Source organism: Sus scrofa, chromosome 4, assembly GCF_000003025.6.
Source record: "Sus scrofa isolate TJ Tabasco breed Duroc chromosome 4, Sscrofa11.1, whole genome shotgun sequence".
Lineage (NCBI taxonomy): Eukaryota > Metazoa > Chordata > Mammalia > Artiodactyla > Suidae > Sus > Sus scrofa.
This window is the reverse complement of record NC_010446.5, coordinates 67,683,117-67,704,935: the sequence shown is the minus strand read 5'-3', so window position 1 is coordinate 67,704,935 and position 21,819 is coordinate 67,683,117. Positions and strand designations below refer to the sequence as shown.

Here is a 21,819-nt window from a genome sequence, read left to right as displayed (position 1 = left end):
ATAGAATGAAGAAGGATTTGGAGGGCAGACTTGAGCTGTGTGTAAACGAGACGTATTAGCTTTACCAGCCTGACTGAGTTACAGTAGGTGTTTTTTTGAGGGTAGTAAGAAATCACGATGTGAATAGATAGGATAGGATCAGATTAGAAGGCAGTGGATTTTTACTTGACATGTGTGATAGGCAGTGGTGAACCATTATAACTCCTTAATGGTTATGAGGAGCTTACTAAATTTGCTCTAGGACAGTTAGTTCTTCATGTTAGACACTCCTATCATCTTGTTTTAAATTACGGCTGCAGATTTTTTTTTAAAAACTGATTTTTTTTTTGCACTAATTTTCAGTCCATACTCCATGCTATTTTCCGGAATGATACTGTCCCTTTCCAGTTTGAATACCTCAGTGTCTTCTCACTGCCAGTTCCTTAGCATGACTCATGAAGTCTTTCATGTTCCAGCCTGCCTCCCTGGCCTTGTGCCTCATTATCCTCTCCCCTTCTCCACTTCTCCTTACTGGGTAGGGTTTTCCTCTGGTATCTATTTGTGGCTTTGACCTTACTTTAATAGGTGGAGGTTTTAAAAAAATTTGGCTGTGGGAGGTAGAAGAAGAAATTACCTTTATGAAAGAGAAAGAATCAAGGTGCACAAATCTTTTAAGTTCAAAGGGATATGAAGAAGCGTTTGGTGTTGGGTTATCAAGAATATAGTTGTGAAAAGGAACAATAGTTCCTTAGTATGACAAAGATAACTTTTTGGTTGACATCCGAGAAGGTGAGAGTAGAGCATGGGAAAAGAAGATTACGTAGGATATGGGGAGGTGGCTGCATGGCTTCCTTGACTCCTGGAATATGTGCAATTCCAAGTCCCATTCTTTCTGGAGTTCTTGTGGCTTCCAGATTTTTGGATTGCATGGATATGTAAATTTAAAAATATTCAAATCTTAAAATTTTGCCAAGAAGAACGACTGAAACAAATAACTACCATCTTCATTCTAGTTTTTAGAATAAAAGACACTCAACCATTCTAACAACACAAAAAAGACATACCTCAGAATAGTTTTTTTTTTTTTTTTTTTTTTGGTCTTTTTGTCTTTTGTCTTTTGTTGTTGTTGTTGTTGTTGCTATTTCTTGGGCCACTCCCGCAGCATATGGAGGTTCCCAGGCTAGGAGTTGAATCAGAGCTGTAGCCACCGGCCTACACCAGAGCCACAGCAACACGGGATCCTAGCCGCGTCTGCAACCTACACCACAGCTCACGGCAACGCCGGATGGTTAACCCACTGAGCAAGGGCAGGGACCGAACCCGCAACCTCATGGTTCCTAGTCGGATTCGTTAACCACTGCGCCACGACGGGAACTCCAGGATAGTTTTTAAACTGAGTCAGTAAATTTGTATTTCCAGCCCATACTTCTCTCTTGAACCTCAGACTTTTCTAGTTGGCTGCCTGTTTGACATTTTCACTTAGAAATCTAGTGGGTATCTTGTATTGCACATGTCTTAAAGGTAACTCCATATTTCCATTCTTTCAATTCCATTCCCTAGAAGCCTGGACTACCTGTGGCCTATTCTTTTTATTTTTTCATTAAAGTACTAATCACCTTCTAACATACCATAAAATTACTCTTATTTTTAATGTTTATTTCTTGTCAGTTTCTTCTGCTGGAATGTAAGCTTCAGGAAGGCAGAGATCTTTTTATTTTCTTCACTGATGCGTCCCAGATGTATCAAACAGTTTGAACATATTAGGCACTCAATGTTTATTAAATGAATAAGTGAATGATTAAAATTCAGTTTTTTAAAAAAAGTCACTATATTCTTCTTATTTATTTTTTTCATTTTATTGAAAATTATAAACCTCATTCTGGACCTGTGTTGGAAGTGGGGACTTGCCCAGTGAAGGGGACTTGCCCACTATTTTCCCAGGGTTGGAACTCTGAGTATGTTTTCTGGTATATGTATAACTCTACAAAATGACTAAGTTTATAGTGTACTTTGGTATATGGGTGTCAAGCTGACTCAGGGATCTAGCCATTTGTCATATGGTGTCCCTTTTCAAATAAGCTTAGAGTTCTGTATAACCAATTTTCACATTAGCTTTTGTAGCACAATTTACTTGTAAGTTCAGATTTAATGAAACCTTATTAATCAGTTTTATTAATTACTTTGTTCTCATAATGTTTTGAATCTAATTGTATTGTAGTATGTTATATTGTAGTTATTTGTTTCCATGTTTGTTTCTTCAACTGAATTGTAAATCTCTTAAGTGTAAGTAATATATGCTTATCTTTGTCTCCCTCCCACTATAAAAGTAACTAGAAAGTATTAGAAGGTCAGTAATTGCTTGTTTCATGAATAAATAAAAGGCACGGAGCTAGACAGGTTAGTAAGTACTGACTGATTTAATCCTCTTCTCCTAGTTGCCATTACTCCTATTTTGCAAAAAAATAGAAACAGGGAAGTTAAGTAAATTCTCCAGATTATGTGACTACTAAAGAACGGTATCAGAAAGTTGGAGGTTGTGTCTATTTTTTTACAAATCTGTCATGTTTGTTTTATAGCGTTCAAAGAGATTTTACATTTTTATCCTTCTTGATCCTTAGACCAGCTTTGATAAGGCAGAGCAGATACCATTCTCACAATACAGAGGAAGAATCTGGGTCAGGGAGGTTGAATGACTTGTTCGGTGTTGCACAAGTGAGAAGTGTTGGGGTTGGTCTAAAGCCCAGGTCTTTTTATTTCTAGTTTGAGGTTTTGTCTACTACACCGCTTTATGTAAGTGCTTAATGAACAAGAATGAAGAGACACACAAAGAAACAATATTCATAGTTTATATCTTCTGGCATTTAAACAGATAATTATATCCACTCATATAATTGCAGGGAGATCAGAAAAATTCTTTTTTTCTTATTACAGTTGGTATGGTCTCCATATGTTTGTAGTTTCTTTTTTTGTCTCCATTTTATTCTTTTGCTCTGCATAATAATTTAGAATATAGAATGTAAAGATGCATTTATGAAACATTTTATAAAGGCAATTAGGTAATATATTTTTTTAATGTGTATATGTACAGAAAAATTTTCTATCCACGAGTGAAACAGATCCATCTACTCTGGGAGTTTCTCTTCCTATTGGTGAGAGGTTATCTGCCAAGGTAGGTGGGTAGGAGTAATGTGGGTAGCAGTTTTATGAGGCATCAAAATCGTGAAAGAACATACCCTTCATTTAAATGCAAACAGATTAAATAATTTTCCATACTTGATCTTTCCAAAATCTGTGGAGTATCTAGTGCTGTTTTTTGTTTTGTTTTGTCTTACATTTTTTTTTTTTTTTTTTTTTTTTTTTTTTGCTTTTAGGGGTGCGCCCGCAGCATATGGAGGTTCCCAGGCTAGGAGTCAAATCAGAGCTGTAGCTGCCGGCCTACATTACAGCCATTGCAACTCGGAATATGTCTGCGCCTACACCACAGCTCACGGCAACACTGGATCCTTAACCTACTGAGCAAGGCCAGGGATTGAACCTGCAACGTCATGGCTCCTAGTCAGATTTGTTTCTGCTGGGCCACGACGGGAACTCCTAGTTCTGTTTAAAAAATGTTTTTGGGAAGTCACATTCGTAACCATGTAGTATGATATAATTCTTTAATATCTTGATTAATTGAATATTCAGATTTCCTTTTTTTCAGCTTTGGTTTTTAAGCCATAAAGTTCCTGGCATGTCACACAATTATCAGTGAGATGAGTGGATAAGAGAGGTTACTGAGCTTTTATGTAGGGTGAGATCTCAGGCTATTTGAATGTGTGCTTCTGTCACTCCAAAAATACATGTCCATACTCCTAAGAGATAGTGATTAAGCACTGTATACCTCTTGTAGAGACTCAGTCCTTAAGCTAGATCAGGTAGCATATAAGACACATGGACAGCAAGTTTCAAAAGAGAGCCTCGCTTCTTTTAATACTTTTTAAGATTGTGTTGCTTTAACGACGTTGAAGGTATTGGAGCTTAAGAACATTTTATAATGTAATATATTTGCATTTCAACAGAACATTTCCATTATCTTAGTTTCTATGATAATTTTACCTTTTAATGTTTAAAATATAACAAGGATCCATCTTTAAGCCAGGGAGAGAAATGTTTAGAAGCAGGTCTTTTGGGAGGGATTACAGGTTTAGAGGCAAAAGGTGTCCCTCAGAAGTAAAGTAGAAAGGTGACCTGGTCAGATCTGCTTGGAGAAATGCTAATGACAGGCCTCCTGGCAAACACATTTACTAGTGGGAGAGGTTTATTTATGAACACTTCTGGCAGAATGCACCTGAATTGTCCAGGATTGCTGTTGGTAAAAGAGCCTAGAGTCTGGGGACTTAGTGGGGCATGGCTCCTAGGAAAGTGTCAGCTAAGCCAAGTAACTGCTAGAGTATACAATGGAGATATTTTAAAATCAGAGCAGCTCCCTTACATTAGAGACCTCAGGTGTTAATTTGGACCTAAGCATGTCAGAAATCATGTTTTAATGTGGCAAGAATGAACGTGGCGAATTACATTGGTGGTCTCAGACATTGTCCTGCCGTTTCTGTGCCTTAAAACTACGTCTGTCCCTGAAATTATTAGTAAAGATCTGGGTAAGATCTCTGTTTTGTATGAGTCTGAGCTGACATTAGGTACTTTTTCCTGATGTTGAAGTTGATGTCGCTTTTTGGTTTTCTGTTTTAAGGAACGGTTGAAACTTGAACGCAACAAAGAATACAATCAATTTCTCAGGGATAAGGAAGAATCCATTGAAAATTTCAGACAGATAGAAAAGAGTACTGAGGTACGTTTTGCTTTTAAAGTTAATCTCAGAGTTCCAGTCGTGGCTCAGTGGTTAACGAATCCGACTAGGAACCATGAGGTTGCGGGTTTGATCCCTGCCCTTGCTCAGTAGGTTAACAATACAGCGTTGCCTTGAGCTGTGGTGTAGGTCGCAGACGTGGCTTGGATCCCGCGTTGCTGTGGCTCTGGCGTAGGCTGGCGGCTACAGCTCTGATTCGACCCCTAGCCTGGGAACCTCCATATGCTGTGGGAGCAGCCCAAGAAATGGCAAAAAGACAACAACAACAACAACAACAAATAAAATAAATAAATAAATAAATAAATAAAGTTAATCTCTAACACCATAGGCTCTATATTTATACTTACTTGAAAATATTTTAAAGGAGTTCCTGTTGTGGCTCAGTGGTAATGAATCCGACTAGGAACCATGAGGTTGTGGGTTGTTGCGGGTTCGATCCCTGGCCTTGCTCAGTGGGTTAAAGATCTGACATTGTCGTGAGCTGTAGTGTAAGTCTCAGATTTGGCTTGGATTCTACGTTACTCTGGCTGTGGCGTGGGTCAGCAGCTGTAGCTCTGATTCAGCCCCGAGCCTGGGAACCTCCATATGCCGTGAGTATGGCCCTAAAAAGCAAAAAAAAAAAAAAAAAAAAAAAAAAAATTTATTATACTTGATTTACATTGTTTTGTCAATTTCTGCTATACAGCAAAATGAACCAGTCATACATCTATACACACTCTCCTTCTCATATTATCTTTCATCATGAAGAACTTTTTAACTTTAACTTCAGGAAGAAGATTTAATTTTAGAGATTTGTTTTAATTTATGATTATTTATTTTTGATTTTTTTATATTGACAATTTCTAGCTATATATGTATATATATCATTCCCCAAATTTAAGGGTGGTAGATATTACCACGGCCATCTATATTCTTTGTGTAGAGAAGGAATTTAATTTGAAATATTTTGAAGCAATGTTTAACTGCCAAAATATGCCTCATATCGCCCTCTCCCTGGGATAGTTTATCCTCTTTTTGTGACCATCTATCCATGTTACTTTTCCCTGTTTGTTTGGAGTTTATTAAGTTTTATTGAAGGGTAACAGTTCCTTGAAGGTTTTTTTTTCCCTAAAGATAAGATATTTCTTATGGGTGATTAAGCCCTAGAGTTGAGATGATGAATAGATTAAGCATCATTTGAGAGTTTAATTACCTTTTAAGAAATAGCATTCATTAAGATTTTTTTCTTCTTTTCATTTTTGATTGATCAGAACAAGAATCAAGGAAATAAAAAACCTACTAGTCAGATTAAACCTGATTTACCTTCACAAATACAATCATCTTGTGAAAATGCAGAGGGTCCTAGGAAAGATGCCCCGACTCCTTCAGAGACATATGAAGAGCTTCTAAACCAAAGACGCCTAGAGGAGGACAGATACCGACAACTAGATGATGAAATTGAATTAAGAAATAGAAGAATCACTAAGAAGACTAATGAAGAAGTGGGCATTTCCAGTAAAAAATACCCGAGGTTTGTTAGCAAGACTGACATTCCGGATAGAAGATTTCGCAGGTTTAATGAGGATCGTGTTTTTGATAAACAGTATTTTAGCCCAGACCAAGATCCCGAAGTAAGTGAAGAAATGGACGAGAGGTTTAGATATGAAAGTGATTTTGATAGAAGACTTTTGAGAGTATATACAAATGACAGGTATTTACAACTTCATTTTTACTTTATTTGCTTAATATAGCTCTCATCATGTTTTATTATTATGTTCAGAAGGAGTTTCTTTTGATTTACATATTTCATTAATTCTAAGATGCTGTCAGTTTTAAGTTACACCATTATTTTATGTGCCACTGAGGGAATAACAACAAAAACCACCCACGATAGGGAGAAAGGGACCCCCATGAAAAAGCTTGGATGCTGAAGTGCTACAACCTTTGCATAAAATTAAATGGGAAATAAACTTTCCCACAGAGAAGTACAGAAAAGCAACTTCCATGCCTCAACTTTGGCACTGAATGGAGGGAGTAGACTAGAACTTCTCTGAGAATTGTAACGGCAAGCCAGTACTGATTCAGGTTTTGTCCAAAACAACCACAAGGTGAAACTTGAGAGCTGTCTCAGCTCCATAGTGCCCTTAGGTGACAGGCAGGAGAGAAATAACTTCTCTTTGCTACTTGATTTAAAACCAGGTCGAAGGAATTCCCGTTATGGCACAGTGGAAACAAATCTGATTAGTATCTATGAGGATTCTGATCTGATCCCTGGCCTCGCTCAGTGGGTTGGGGATCTAGCGTTGCTGTGAGCTGTGGTGTAGGTCGCAGATGCAGCCCAGATCCCATGTTGCTGTGGCTGTGGCTGTGGCCAGCAGCTCTGACTCAAATTTGACCCCTAGACTGGGAACTTCCATATGCTGCGGGTGTGGCCCTAAAAAGCAAAAATAAATAAATAAACACACGCATATATTGAAAAAAACAAACCAGGTCAATAATTATCCCAGTTTCAGATGTTAAAATGTGGGGGAAAAGATACCTTAAAATAGAGGAGATTCGGTTTATTCCTTTAATGTTTATATGATCTAAGTACTTTCATCATTTTTCTGTTTTTATTTATTGAACATTTAAAGGAAATGGCACTAAGTTTTTTTGATCAAATTTTTAGATACTTCTCTGTTCCTTTGGGTGATTGTTTCTGTGACATTATTTGTAATTTCTTAATGCTGCAATGGGGTCTTACTAAGTCATTTAATACATAAAACTTGCTATATTTTAACATAACTTTTGATTTGGAGATAGAAATATAGCACATTCTGATATTTTCATTGACTAGTTAGCCTGTAGGGGCTAAATCTAAATTTGAATGGTTCATGGGACCTGTTTCATTTATTAGTCCAAATAGATTATTATTTTAGTATTTAAAAAAAATTTCTGAGATATAATGCTTCACGTTCCTTGTTCTAATTGTTAATAATGACATAAGGCCTTTGCAGTTCTTTTTCATCTACTCTTCTGCAGTTTTTATGTCCTGCTCATCAAACCTTAAATAGTCACCCTGATTTAGGTAATTTGAGTGAGGGATTAGAAATTTGTGGTGCTATGAGTTCCCATCATGGGTCAGCAGAAACAAATCTGGCTAGTATCCATGAGGATGAAGGTTCCATCCTCAGTGGGTTAAGGATCCAGCATTGCTGTGAGCTGTGGTGTAGGTCATAGACATGGCTCGGATCGCACATTGCTGTGACTGTGGTGTAGGCAGGCAGATTCATCTCCAGTTTGACCCTAGCCTGGGAACCTCCATGTGCTGCAGATATGGCCCTAAAAAGACCAAAATAAAGAAATTTGCAGTGCCAGTTGTAGTTTAGCTCTGATTTGGATCTTATTGTTTGTACTTTAGAAAATGCTCCAAAATCTGTACTGTGCTATATTTGAAAATGTTTATATCTGAAGGTAGTCAAAGGCTGTCTAAACTAAAAGAAGTCTCATTTGGGGAAATACAGGTATTCTTGGGCTCTTGCTACTGCCTTATTTGTACATGAGAATTTTTTTTTTAATATGTTACTTTACCTTTAGAGTGTAATATAATATATACCTTTTAAGTTTGAAATTTTAAGAAACTTAGGATGGTTGTTGCTTTGTTTTTAATATATTTCAGTCTATTATTTTTGTAATTATACCCTGTGGTAATTTTTTTTCTTTGCTTTTTTGGGCCGCACTTGTGTCATATGGAAGTTCCTAGCCTAGGGGGCTGGGAATCAGAGTTGCAGCTGCTTGCCTATGCCACAGCTGCAGCAGTGTGGGATCCAAGCTGCATATACAGCCTACACCACAGCTCATGGCAGTGCCGGATTTTTAACTCAGTGTGCAAAGCCAGTGATGGAACCTGCATCCTCATGACTACTAGTTGGGTTACCCCTGAGCCACAATGGGAACTCCTACCCTGTGATAATTTTATACATGAACAAATGAATTTCAGCCTAATTATTTGAAAACATTTTTATTTCCTTATATAATCTTCACTAAGTGGTAGTGTAAGGACAGATTAAACATGCAGATGAGTGAGAATAATTTTTCTTATTATGCATTTAATGGTTTTAACTGTTTCTTAAAATGTAAATCATTATTATATGTTACTTCCATTTTGTTAATGTATAAACTCCTTTTCTCTAATTTTAAGGTTTTTCACATATGCCTCTGGGGCAGTTGAGGTTAAAATTGGATTTCTGTATTTCAGATTTCTAAATTTCTTATTTCCAGCAAAAATCCCCAAAAGATTTAATGTTGATCATTCATTAATTTTTATATAACAGGCAGAGTGGTTGCTAGGAAAAATGACTTTACTTGTCAGTGAAATTTTTGAGACTAAAATGTGTAACTTCATTTGGTCTCTTGCTTTAACTATTAATTCTTTTTTTATTAAAATATTAAAGTATAGTTGATTTACAATATTACGAACTATTTATTCTTAAAACAGTTATCTAAGGGGGATCAATTCCAGGACCCCTTACAAATAACAGAATCTTCAGATGCTCAAGTCCCTTACATAAAATGGTGTAGTGTTTGCATGTAACTGATGCACATCCTTCCTTATGCTTTAAATTATCTCTAGTTTGCTTATAATGGTTAGTGCAATGTCAGTGCTCTGCAAACTGTTGTAAGTGCTATGTAATTTGCTTGTGTGGGAGAAATTGCAAGTTTTGCTTTTTGGAACTTGCTGGATCTTTTTTTTCCCTCCAAATATTTTCTGTCTGAGATTGGCTTAATCCATGGATGCTGAACTGTGGGTACAGATAGGTAGGTCTGACTATATACTGTAATCTTAACCAGAAGTTCTTGTCAAAAACTAATTATACCTGGTTGTGAGAAGTACAAAATACTTCTTCATTCTTCTAAATTTCCCTTGTTCTCTTTTTTAATTCTAGTCAACATGTGATAAATTCTAGTTTAGATTTTTAATAATTTCTGATTTTTATATTTTTGGTCTCACTTCTTTTCTAATTACCCTATAAACATTTCCATATGCCATTATGAATTATTAATGAATTATTTTCCCCACTTTAAATATGAGAAAGATAAAGCCCAAGGAATGATTTTACTTTCCTAAATTAATCATTAATCACTGCCATTGTTTTTAAACAGTTAACAAAACAGTTAGTACTTTGCTTGATAATTGCATTCTGTGTGTGTGTGTGTGTGTGCATGTGCACATGAGCACACGTGTGTTATTGATACATATTTACAAATTTAAGTAAATTATGTTTTAGCTTTCTTAAGTTGAATGTACTAGTGTGTCTTAACACTTTAAAATTTGTATGCTTTTAAAAATATATTCAGGAGTTCCCGTCATGGCGCAGTGGTTAACGAATCCGACTAGGAACCATGAGGTTGTGGGTTCGGTCCCTGCCCTTGCTCAGTGGGTTAACGATCCGGCGTTGCCGTGAGCTGTGGTGTAGGTTGCAGACGCGGCTCGGATCCTGGGTTGCTGTGCCTCTGGCGTAGGCCGGTGGCTACAGCTCCGATTCGACCCCTAGCCTGGGAACCTCCATATGCCGTGGGAGCGGCCCAAAGAAATAGCAAAAAGACAAAAAAAAAAAAAAAAAAAAATACATATATATATATATATAGTCAGTTTTTATTATTTATTAACTTGGCCTGTAGAAGTTAATATGTTACCTTATAGTTTTACTTCATAACCAGTGTTAATGAGTAAAAGAAATTTCTGGCTTTAAAAAATGCTATTTTTTTAGTTTTTATGTGATTAATTCAGTTAGAACTTCTGTTAACTCTTGATATATCTTAGTTTATAATCTTAATAGTCATTTTACAAAATTCTGAAATTACACTCCATCTGCTATTAGAATCTGAGACTTGGAATCTGATTCAATAGATAGTGGTTGCTTAGTTAATATAGGACGTTCTAAGTTTGCACGTCTAATATGTAAGATTTATTTGAATGAAGGGAAACGGCATGTTAGAATATAAGTTATTTAATTTGGTATTACCTTTTTTTCCTTAGAGTAGTTACTTTTCACTTATCCTTGGAAGGGCCGTTTTTATATTATTTTCCCCACTTTAAAGTTGGGATCAATATTAGAAAAACACTACTGAATTTAAGTAAATATAAAACTTGGTAAAGAACTGAAAACAATGAGAAAAATGGTGACCCACAGTTAACAGCTCAGTATTTTCCTTTTAACTTCTGTAGTCAAGGTCAAGAGTACCCCTAATGGCAGGATCTATTCACATTATAGAAATTTTTTATTTGAAAACAGGTCATGTAACCAATATGATGTAGATGATTTTCTTATTTTTTATGGCCACACTGCAACATGTGGAAGTGCTCAGGCTAGGAAGTGAATCCAAGCTTCAGCCATTTCCTTTAACCCACTGCCCGGGGCCAGGGATTGAACCTGTGCCAATGCAATGACCTGAGCTGCTGCAGTCAATTACGTAACCCACTGCGCCATACTAGGAATTGTTCTAGTAAAGAGAAATTTGGTTCTTTCTCCCTGAGGGTTGTATCAATCTGGGCCCAACAGATGGTAAATATTTTATTTTTTTTATTTTTATTTTTGTTTTTTCTAGGGCCGCACCCTCAGCATAATGAGGTTCCCAGGCTAGGGGTCTAACCACCGGCCAGCAACGCAGGATCCAAGCCACATCTGCGACCTGCACCACAGCTCATGGCAACGTGGGATCCTTAACCTAATCAGATTTGTTAACCACTGAGCCATGATGGGAACTCCAATATTTTATTTTTATATTATATAATTCTTAATAGCATAAACATTGTAAGTTTATTTCTGAAGTAGTTTTTTTTATTATGTGGTTTATTAAGGAAAAAGATAAGTTATTATTATTTAGGAATTCTTCATTCACATTTAAATTAGCTGAAAAACACCTGTGGTTTTAAACAATTGGCTTTTCTTCTATAAGAGAGTAATTTTAAAAAAGAATTTTTTTAGAGTAAACTTGGCCTCTAGCCTATACCTGTTTTCTTTGAGGAGTGAAGAAACCTAATTAACTAGGTTTTTACTTAACATAGCTTTATGTCTTTTTTTGATGGTAGAATGGTGAACCTATTTTACATTTATTCCCTCAATCACATCTGATTTGATATATCAAAGGAAATAAATTTTTTAATGAGGTTTTGCCCTTTCTGAAAAAACAAGTGGATTGAGGTGTGATAAGTGAACCAGTGGATTGAAAGCCATAGAATATTTAGACATATTGGTTCTGGGTCATGGGAATACTTTTAATGTGGTAATGGCTCACAAGCTATAGCTAACAAGAAAGGACTTCAAGACAAACTGCATTTGATTAGAATCAGGTTGCTCAGGATGTTTAGTAGTTCATTACTTGTGGATATTATCATCTGTTAAGCCACCCCTTAATGTTGAGAGGACTGAAGAGATAAGATAGAAATGGTAGGAAGTTCCCATTGTGGTTCAGCGGGTTACGAACCCAGTTAGTAGCCATGAGGATTCAGGTTCGATCCCTGCCTCTGCTCAGTGGGTTAAGGATCCGGTGTTGCTGTGACCTATGGTGTAGGTCACTGATGCAGCTTGGATCTGGGGTTGCTGTGGCTGTGGTGTAGGCTGGCAGCTGCGGCTCCACTTTTACCCCTAGTCTGGGAACTTCCATATGCTGCAGGTGCGGCCCTAAAAAAAGAAATTGAAGAAATGATTTTATGTTTGCATAAAGGCAAGGTCTTTTTGCTAAATTCTGTAGTAAAATCATGAAGATTTCCTAATGAACAGACCATACGAAAAATACTTTAAGGTATACCCTTTCATTAAAGTAAAAATAGTAACTAATAATATCAGAAAAGTCCCTTAAATCACTTATAATCACAATAAAATAAAGACTGGAGAAATGTTTAAGACGCTGAAAAAGAACAAAGATATGCGTTTCATTAAAAAGGATAAAATAAAATTGTAAGACGTCCTATTCTGTGAAATAACTGATGCTGTGACTGTGTTTGTTAAATCAAGGGAAAATTAGTACTTACAAATAGAGACTCATAAATATTTTTTTAAGTTACTAATATAAGACCTTAAAAAAAAACCCTAGAAATTAATCACTAATGCTAAGTCAAATAGTGATTTGAAAAGTTAATCACCTTATTTTGTATTAAAATGTCCCTATAATTATGATGGAATTTCCTTCATTGAACTTTCATGTTTCTAATAAATTTAGTACCTAATCACTCTTAACTATCCCAGTTCACTTTAACTGCTTTTATGATGGTCTTATAACTTGTTTTGGAAACCATTACTGAAGTAAATGAAGTCTTCTCTGAAGACAGGGTCTGACTGGTGAGAGCCCTTAGTGCTTTTACCATTTCTGTGTTTGGTTGTGTTTTTTTTTTCTTTTTAGGGCTGCACCTGTGGAATATAGGCGTCCCTCGGCTAGGGGTTGAGTCAGAGCTGCAGCTACTGGCCATAGCCACACTGGATCTGAGCTGCCTCTGCAACCTTCACCACAGCTCATGGCAACATTGGATCCTGAACCCACTGAGCGGGGCCAGGAATAGAACCTGCATCCTCTTGGATATTCATCGGGTTCATGACCATTGAGCCACAATGGGAACTCCCAATTTCTTTAATTTAGAATAAAATTTGAAAATGACCTTTTGTGCTTATGATGCTTGCTTTATTAAGATATAACTGTATATACTGGAGAATGTAGAAAACAGTGTAGATCCTTGGGTATGGTATACTTTGGGTGGAGCTATGTGAAGATAAGCTAGAATTATAAGTCCAAATATTGACTTTAGATGACTGAAAATACAGGAAGCCACAAACTCCTTGATAAATTTTAGAAAGAATTTTTGTACGTCTGAATAGCCATTAATTGTGGTTAATTCTGATTTAATCCCAAGTTATGTTTTTAAAAATGTGTAACTTTAAATGTCTCTATTTGAAAACTTTGGTTGGTGTATGTGCTACATTATCAGATTTACTTTTGTCTGTCATGTCATGGACGTGCAAGACCACCCCAGGTTTGCTGAGTCACTAGGAGGACTCATAGGACTTTGTAAATATAGTTGTGTTCATGACTATCATATATTAAAAGAATACAAAGTAATATCAGCGAAGGAAAAAGGTGCATGAGTCAAAGTCTGAAGGAAACCAGGCACAAGCTTTCAAGAGTCTCCTGCCAGTGAAGTCACACAGGACTTGCTTAATTCCTCCCATATTGAATATGACAACAATGTTGTCTACCAGGAAAGCACATTAGAAACTCAGGGCTCAGTGTTTTTATTGGGGGCTAGTCACATTGGCTCCCTTTTCCTGGCATGGCTCAAAATTCTGGACTCCCTGAAGGAAAATAGGTGTTTGGCATAAACTATTGTTTGTACAAATAGTTTAGGACAGTAGACCACTCCTATCAGTTCTGAGAATGGTGGACTCCTATCAAAATCTGTGTTCCCAGGTGCAAGCTAAGGGCCAGCCTTGCACACAGGCCTTTCTAAGGGTAGGCAGTCTCATGCCTGCTCCATCTGTTCTTTTCTGCACACGTGTATACATATATAGATCCAGTATAACTAAATCTGGTTGCCCAGCATCATTAATTACAAATTTGAGTTTATATTTATCCGTTAAGTGGTAGAAATAAGAAATGACATTAAACTGATGTGTTACTTTGAAAGACAGATTTGAGCACTTAAGCTTTGGATGTAAAATCAGCTGTGTTTTGATAAATCAAAATAAAATTGAAATTATTTTTTGAAAGGGGTTGGGGAGGGCTCTGTTGTTTTAGATATGAATAAAAAATGGAAGCCATTTATTTGTTATGCCATAGGTCATACATGATTAAGGTTACAATCCCGGGTGGTCTTTTCTGCACAGGTGATATTGACAATGTGTGATGGAAACAGAATTTTATATGCTGGCTCTGTGGAGAGTAATAAGTTCCTCTTCTAAAAATTGCTGTTTTTCTTAATGTGATCATTTATTTCACCTAAAATATTGAATAATACTTTAACAGCCGTATTTCTTCCTAATGGTCCTCCATGAGAGACAATGTAGTTTGTTAACTCAACCGCCACACAAAGAAATATGACTTATGAAATGCTGATAAATGTTGGTGTGAAAAGTCATGTTGATTGTTTTGTATGTAAATTTAACCTAAAGAAATCCATGTTTGCCAAGTGGAAATAAAAAGATTAATTGAAAAACATTTTAAAATTATTTTCTGAAAAAGATTCTTAAGGAGAAAATAAAAAGCATTCTGATCTTTTTGTTGTTTATGTCCTTGTGAGTAAACTAATCATTTTCTATCCATGTTATCAGCCTATTTGTTTATAATGTTTTATATTCAGCAATTACTATATTTAGTATTTCATGTGATTTAGAGTGTTAGCAAATATTGTGGTTTGCTACATTTGATTTAATTTCATGGCAAGATTGCTGCTTGTTTTTAGATTAAGGTTTGTATATGTAGTGAAATAATTATCAGAATTTATGAATTTTGATTAAAAAATGATCTCATTTTAAAGTTTGACTATTACCTTCATGAGGGCAAGGACCATGTTAACATATGCAGTGCCTAGAATAGTGCTTGGCATGTAATAGGTGCTCAATAAATATTCTTTGAGTAAGTGAATAATAAAAAAGTCTTATTAGTATTTGCATAGTTTTGATATTGAGAATTCCTAGAAGTTATATTGAAATGATTTATAATAACTTTTTGTGTTAAAGACTATTGAATCTAAATTCTTAGTGTCTCATTAACCATCTTGAGTCAAATTTCATTTAATTAATTTTAGAATGTATTTACAATAAAGCTTCGTTATAATGCTTTGTTCCCTTTAATGTTTCTAACATCAAATGTAAAAACACCAAAGAGAGATATGAAAAGTCCACTGTAATGTGGAACAAGCTCTATAAGCTAATATGTTTTTAAGGATGTACGGAAACAGACGAGGAAATGTGCCCTCTATGGAGTATGGTGGTGATGCCACTGAGCAGTCAGACGTAAGAATTTCATCTGCTGGGAATCAAAGGTATAGTATGTAATACAAATTTTGCCTTTGAGTCATTGCACTGTAAAACAGCACCTGTTAAAAGTGACTTGCTAGAAAAGTATAGTATATCAACAGTCTTCCTTATTAGTAATAAAGGGATTAAAGGGAAAAGTGGGGAGGAGAGAATTGTGTTAAATGAAACTTTATGGTACTTTATAGCATTCTTTTGAAGAACTAGTTTTGATTATAAACTGTGCCAGGGTGTTCTGAGTCCCTGTCATTATAAAGTACGTAATTTCGGGAGGGGTACTGCCATCAGCATGCGGAAGTTCCCAGGCCAGGGGTTGAACCTATGCTGCAGCAGCAGCCCAAGTCTCTGCAGTGACAATGCTCAATCCTTAACCTGCTGTGCCACCAGGGAACTCCATAAAGTATATACATTTGTTTGAACTAATGAAAGGAGAAATAAGTGTGTAATTTTTTTTTTTTTTTTTTTTGCTTTTTAGGGCTGAACCTGCAGCACATGGAAGTTCCCAGGCTAGGGGTCAAATCGGAGCTACAGCTGCCAGCCTACACCACAGCTCACAGCAACCCTGGATCCTTAACCCACTGAATGAGGCCAGCAATCGAACCCACAGCTTCATGGATCCTATTCAGGCTCATTGACTGAGCCATAAAGGGAGCTCCCAATAAGTGTATAATTTAATGGACTAAAAATCAGTTTAAAATAATCTTAAAGTTGTAGAGCTGACATAACTTGAAATAAATTGAAAATGTTCTCGTAGTGTAAGTTTTTCTTTCAAAACTTTGTTTCTGATTTTGAGCTAATTGAGTAGGTAACTTTATGCTTGCTTTTAAAAATTAGTGCTCGTACATAATTGTGTCATGTCAAAAAGACAGGAAATTATATACATTTTATATTCATGTACTTTTTCTATAGTTTTTATTTTGGTGGCTTTCTTGTATTGGTGGCTTATCTTGCATTGATAAATGGTTTAAAATCTGTAGTTAGTAATGAAAATATTGTCATGTGTCAGGAAAGATGTCTATTTTCTTTTAAGAAAAGTAACATGTAAAAATGCTTGAGATAGAGGATTTACTATTTAAGTGTAATTAATTAAATTTTCTTTGAGAGAGTTTTCATTTTTTTCCCCTTGTTCCTATCTTTCAAGGAAGGAGGTTTTAGGGATGATCTCCTTTTCCAAGTGTGTATATAGATATCACATTTCTCTTCTCTTTAAAGAATTATTTATGTGTACTTATAGTGGTTTTCCTTACCAGGGTAACTGTTCTTATGAAAAAGGGTTTTATTTTGGGAATCTATACAGTCAGTGGTGCTGGCTGAAGAAAAAGGTCACGTGTCTACAGAACCTGAATACATTGGGGTTCTGCTGTATAAAGAGATAAATTGCCATGATTTAATCTTAATTTTAAAAATAATGTAACTATTATAATGTCCATAGTCCTTTAAAGGCCAATAACTCATACCTACATTTTCCCTGAAAATTATTCGAGTTCTACTTCTTTTTGTTTTTAGCACTCGAGACAATGAACCATCCAAACCTACTAACCGAGAGATCTGTAGTCCTTTTGCGGGGATGCTCTTTGGTATGTACAAAACCTCCATATAATTAGATGTTTGTGGAGTGTTTTATAAAAGGCCTTTGGTGAGAACTCAGTGCTGTAGTTAATGCTACTCTTACTAATAATCGTTTCTTTAGTGCTTACTTTGTGATAGGGACTCTGCTAAACATTTAACATACATAGCTCTCTGTTGTAGTTTTAAAGCTAAATAACTTATTTAGTGATAAACTTTCTATTGATGACAAATGAAATATTAATTTCAGTCAGATCTTTTAAATTCATATTTCACTTTGTTGTAGTGTGGCTATTTCTTTCTTTCTTTCTTTCTTTCTTTTTTTTTTTTTTTTGGTCTTTTTGCCTTTACTTGAGCCACTCCCAAGGCATATGGAGGTTCCCAGGCTAGGGGTTTAATTGGAGCTGTAGCCACCAGCCTATGCCAGAGCCACACCACAGCTCACGGCAATGCCGGATCCTTAACCCACCGAGCAAGGCCAGGGATCAAACCCGAAACCTCATGGTTCCTGGTTGGATTTGTTAACCACTGTGCCACGACGGGAACTTTGTGTGGCTATTTCTTATGTTCTGTTTTACATGCGATATTTTTTTCTTCATTCTTTTTTTTTAGCTGGCACAAAACTGCCTTGCATTTTAGTTCAGTTTCCTCAAACTAAACCTTTTTATCTTTGATAAACTCCCTTTCCCATGTTTTTTTCCATATAGTTTCTGAGGAAGTGTTTTGTTCAAATCATGGTTATAATCCAAATTTTCTATTTATTTTATCAGAAATGAAAGTCATTGCTTTAGATAAGTATTTTAATTTGCTATATTGTCACAGTTTAATTTCAGAAACAGTGTGAAGAGAGCATATTAAAGTAGAAAAGGTGTCTCTTCTTTGTGTAAAACTATTAGAAAAAAATTGCCTAAAACTTGGTTTCAGCAAAGTATGTAAAGAAATTGGAAAATAGTTTAGAGTCATTCAACCTAAAAACAGTGGTTTACATATTGGCTTAGAGGTATATATGCATGATATTCTCAGACCTTTGTTGCCTTGAAATGGCTATCATGAGAAAAATGGCATAATATCTAGAGTTTTATTCTAGTGTAATGTCTTTAAATGAGAATTGACCAGTTTAACCTTTCAGCAGGTCAGAGTAAAGGCTTCATTCTTATGATAGATTTTTTTTAAACATGGTAAAAATTGGAGAAATGACTTTCTGTGTTGAGAACCCACTGACAAATAATTTTATCAATAAATGGATTATTCTGCCCTGAAATTTTAAGATAAATGTCATGAATTTATCATTAATGCAAAGTAGGAATTATAGGTTAATATTTGATAATGGACTCTCATGTTTGGAACAAATGATTAAGCTCATTTAATTCAGTGATATATCCATGGCTGTACCTTTTACTTCAGCCTGTATTTATGTGAACCCTCAGGGAACTTACTCTCTCCAGAAGCAGCATATTCCACACTCAGATGGCTCTGATTTGTCGTAATCTCATTTCATGAACTGAAATTTGTCTTCCTATGATTTTCCCCCAAGGACCTTATTTGGAGCTTTTTGCTTTATTTAAAGGATTAGGACAGTTGACTGCAAAAATAACAATATATTGTTATATATAATAGAATCATGGGTTATTTAGAAGAATGTTTTAAAATTTCCAAATATTTGGGGATTTTTCCTGCTGTCTTTTTGTCATTGGCTGCTTGTTTAATTTCCTTATGGTCTAAGAAAATAATTTGTAAATTTCAATTACTTCAAATTTGAATTTAGAAAAAAGTTTTAAAAATGACTCAGAATATAGTCAATCTTGGTGCATGTTTAATGTGTACTTGAAAGAGTGTGCATTGTGTGGTTCTTGAGTGCAGAGGTTTATAAATAAAACCAATTCGTTGATAGTGATGTTCGTGTCTTATACATCCTTAATGATTTTTAACTGTCCTTCTACCAGTTGTTTAGAGAGAAGTGTTAAATTCTCTGACTACCTTGTTGTTCTTGCGGGGCTGGTATTTCATGTATTTTGCCTTGTTTTATTATTATTTTTTAATGGAGAGAGGTTAAGTTCTGTGTTTGTTACTCCATCATGATCAGAATCAGAATGGATTTACCTACTTAGATTGTAAAACGTTATTATTAACTTTAATGTAATTCATGTTACCCTATAAGAGCTTCAGTGTTGTTGACACCTGTGCTTAATGGACAAACTCAGATGCTGAGTGTCCACTAATGGCTGGGAAACTGATAGTTAAGGTAGCAGAGAAATTGCTAGTTCAGTTGCATTTTTGATATCTTGTGATTTGTTCCAGATTATGCATATCCAGATTAAAAGGTTATTTTTTGCATTAACATATGCAGTGATAATAACCTGTGAATCCAAAATGTTTGCACCTGTGTAAATGATACCAGAGTGAGAGGTTTATGTATTTTTTCTGTAGTTTTGAGGTAACCATTGCAGTTTTTTGAGTGGGTGTCATCATGATTAGTGTTAAAACAGTTAATCTTATGTAAATATGCTGGTTATATTGGAGTAGAGAGGGGACAAGTTCTGGAGACTGGTTAAAAGTTGATTGCTGCAATTTAGGTAGAACACAGATCCTATTCAAGGGTGATGACCATGAGAATAGAGATGAGGTTCCTCATATAAAGTAAGTAAGAAAGTGTGAGCCACCAGAGTTGTAGTAAGGTTTTGAGACCAGTTATCAGGCTGTTAATAGAAAACAAAGAGGGGCAGTTTCTTTTGAGATGTTTATTTTGGACACACTTGTTAATTTTAAGGGCCTTTTGGGAGATTTTAATGGAGGTTTTGTCCTGATTAGCAGAAAAGTGGGGAAAGGGATTAGAATATTCTCTTATTTAAGGAGGCTTTTGACTAACGTAGAAATTTGGAAAGGATTAATGTGTCTTATGTTTGGCACTTAGTAAATATCAATACATTATGAAAATAACTGAATAGGTCATGATACATATGATTTTACCTTCTATATTTACTGCATACGAAGTAATTATACTCTGATATAATTAAAATGGAGATTTAAAAAAGGGGTTTCCAATTATGTGTGTTGCTTAAGCATTAAGACTTTTTTTTTTTTTTTTTAACACTCTCTAGGAGGTGAAGATCGAGAACTTATTCAGAGAAGGAAAGAGAAATATAGACAAGAACTATTGGAACAAATGGCTGAACAACAGAAGAACAAGAGACGGTAATGAAAGGTTTGCATTTAAAAATGTTTTGAATTTAAAATGCGTTTGTTTAAAATAACATGATGGTAACTATTACATTGTAAAATAAGAGAATATTTTTCCCAATAAGATTCTGTATTTGTAGATCTGTGTTTGTATTTGTAAATCATTCTGTTTCTGTCTCCACATTGTAAATTAGCCAGGAAAATAAAACAGATACTATGAGAGCTTTTATTTCCTTTGTCATAGGTAACAAAAGAGACTATGGCATAGGTAGCAAAAGAGACAGGCTGCATCTTTGGCATATGGAAATTCCCAGGCTAGGGGTTAAATCAGAGCTGTAGCCACTGGACTGTGCCACAGCCACAGCAATGCCAGATCTGAGCTGCATCTGTAGCTGACACCAGAGTGCATGGCAATGCTGGATTCTTAACCCGCTGAGCAAGGCCAGGGATAGAACCTGCGTCCTCATGATGCTAGTCAGATTTGATTCAGCTGAGCCATGATAGGAACTCCATATGTGTATATTCTTTGATGGACCTTGTACTTACATTAATTAATTTATTTAATTTTTGATTCAGGGTAGCATTTATTGTTATCTTCATGCCCGCTGTGCCATATAGTAGTAATAATTAGTATCTTATCTTTTTTTCTTTTTTCTTTTTTTTTTGTCTTTTTCAACTTCTTGGGCCACTCCCGCAGCATATGGAGGTTCCCAGGCTAGGGGTCGAATCGGAGCGGAGCTGTAGCTACCGGCCTACCCAGAGCCACAGCAACTCGGGATCTGAGCCGAGTCTGCAACCTACACCACAGCTCATGGCAATGCCGGACCCTTAACCCACTGAGCAAGGCCAGAGCTTGAACCCGCAACCTCATGGTTCCTCGTCGGATTTGTTAACCACTGAGCCACAATGGGAACTCCAATAATTAGTATCTTATCTTTTAACAATGAAATGTTAAGCATACACATACATGCTATATAAAACATCCACAGTGTTTATAGTGTATACAAATCTTAGAGTTTGTAATCTTTCATGAAGAAATACCTGTGCCGTGTTAATTCCAGTTTAAAATTAGGGGTAGATATCTTGGTCTAGAGAATTTGAGACCTGTTGTCTTTTAGTTTTGTTTTTATCCCCTCTATTTTAGAGGAAGCTAATATCTACTGTCTGATATTAACCATCTTTACCATTATTTTCTTAAAAATTCATATTGGAAAGCATGATATTAATTTTTAATTTTTATGCCCTTTTTTTGTGAATTGAAGATATTCA

The 21,819-nt window shown here is 35.7% G+C and overlaps 1 protein-coding gene across 16 annotated transcripts in view; it reads left to right on the top strand.

Annotated features, from left to right (window-relative positions):
- Window positions 1-21,819, top strand: part of CSPP1 (centrosome and spindle pole associated protein 1) — a 230,271-nt gene that overhangs the window by 139,402 nt on the left and 69,050 nt on the right. For 8 of the 16 annotated variants that reach the window (XM_013996695.2, XM_005663039.3, XM_021089273.1 and 5 more), the window contains 6 exons: window positions 3,068-3,148; window positions 4,706-4,804; window positions 6,073-6,512; window positions 15,717-15,815; window positions 17,314-17,384; window positions 20,472-20,565. In XM_013996695.2, the coding sequence (XP_013852149.1) occupies window positions 3,068-3,148; window positions 4,706-4,804; window positions 6,073-6,512; window positions 15,717-15,815; window positions 17,314-17,384; window positions 20,472-20,565 (884 nt within the window). The remainder of the gene's footprint in view (window positions 1-3,067; window positions 3,149-4,705; window positions 4,805-6,072; window positions 6,513-15,716; window positions 15,816-17,313; window positions 17,385-20,471; window positions 20,566-21,819) is intronic. The other 8 variants (XM_021089277.1, XM_021089276.1, XM_013996702.2 and 5 more) reach the window with 5 other exon arrangements.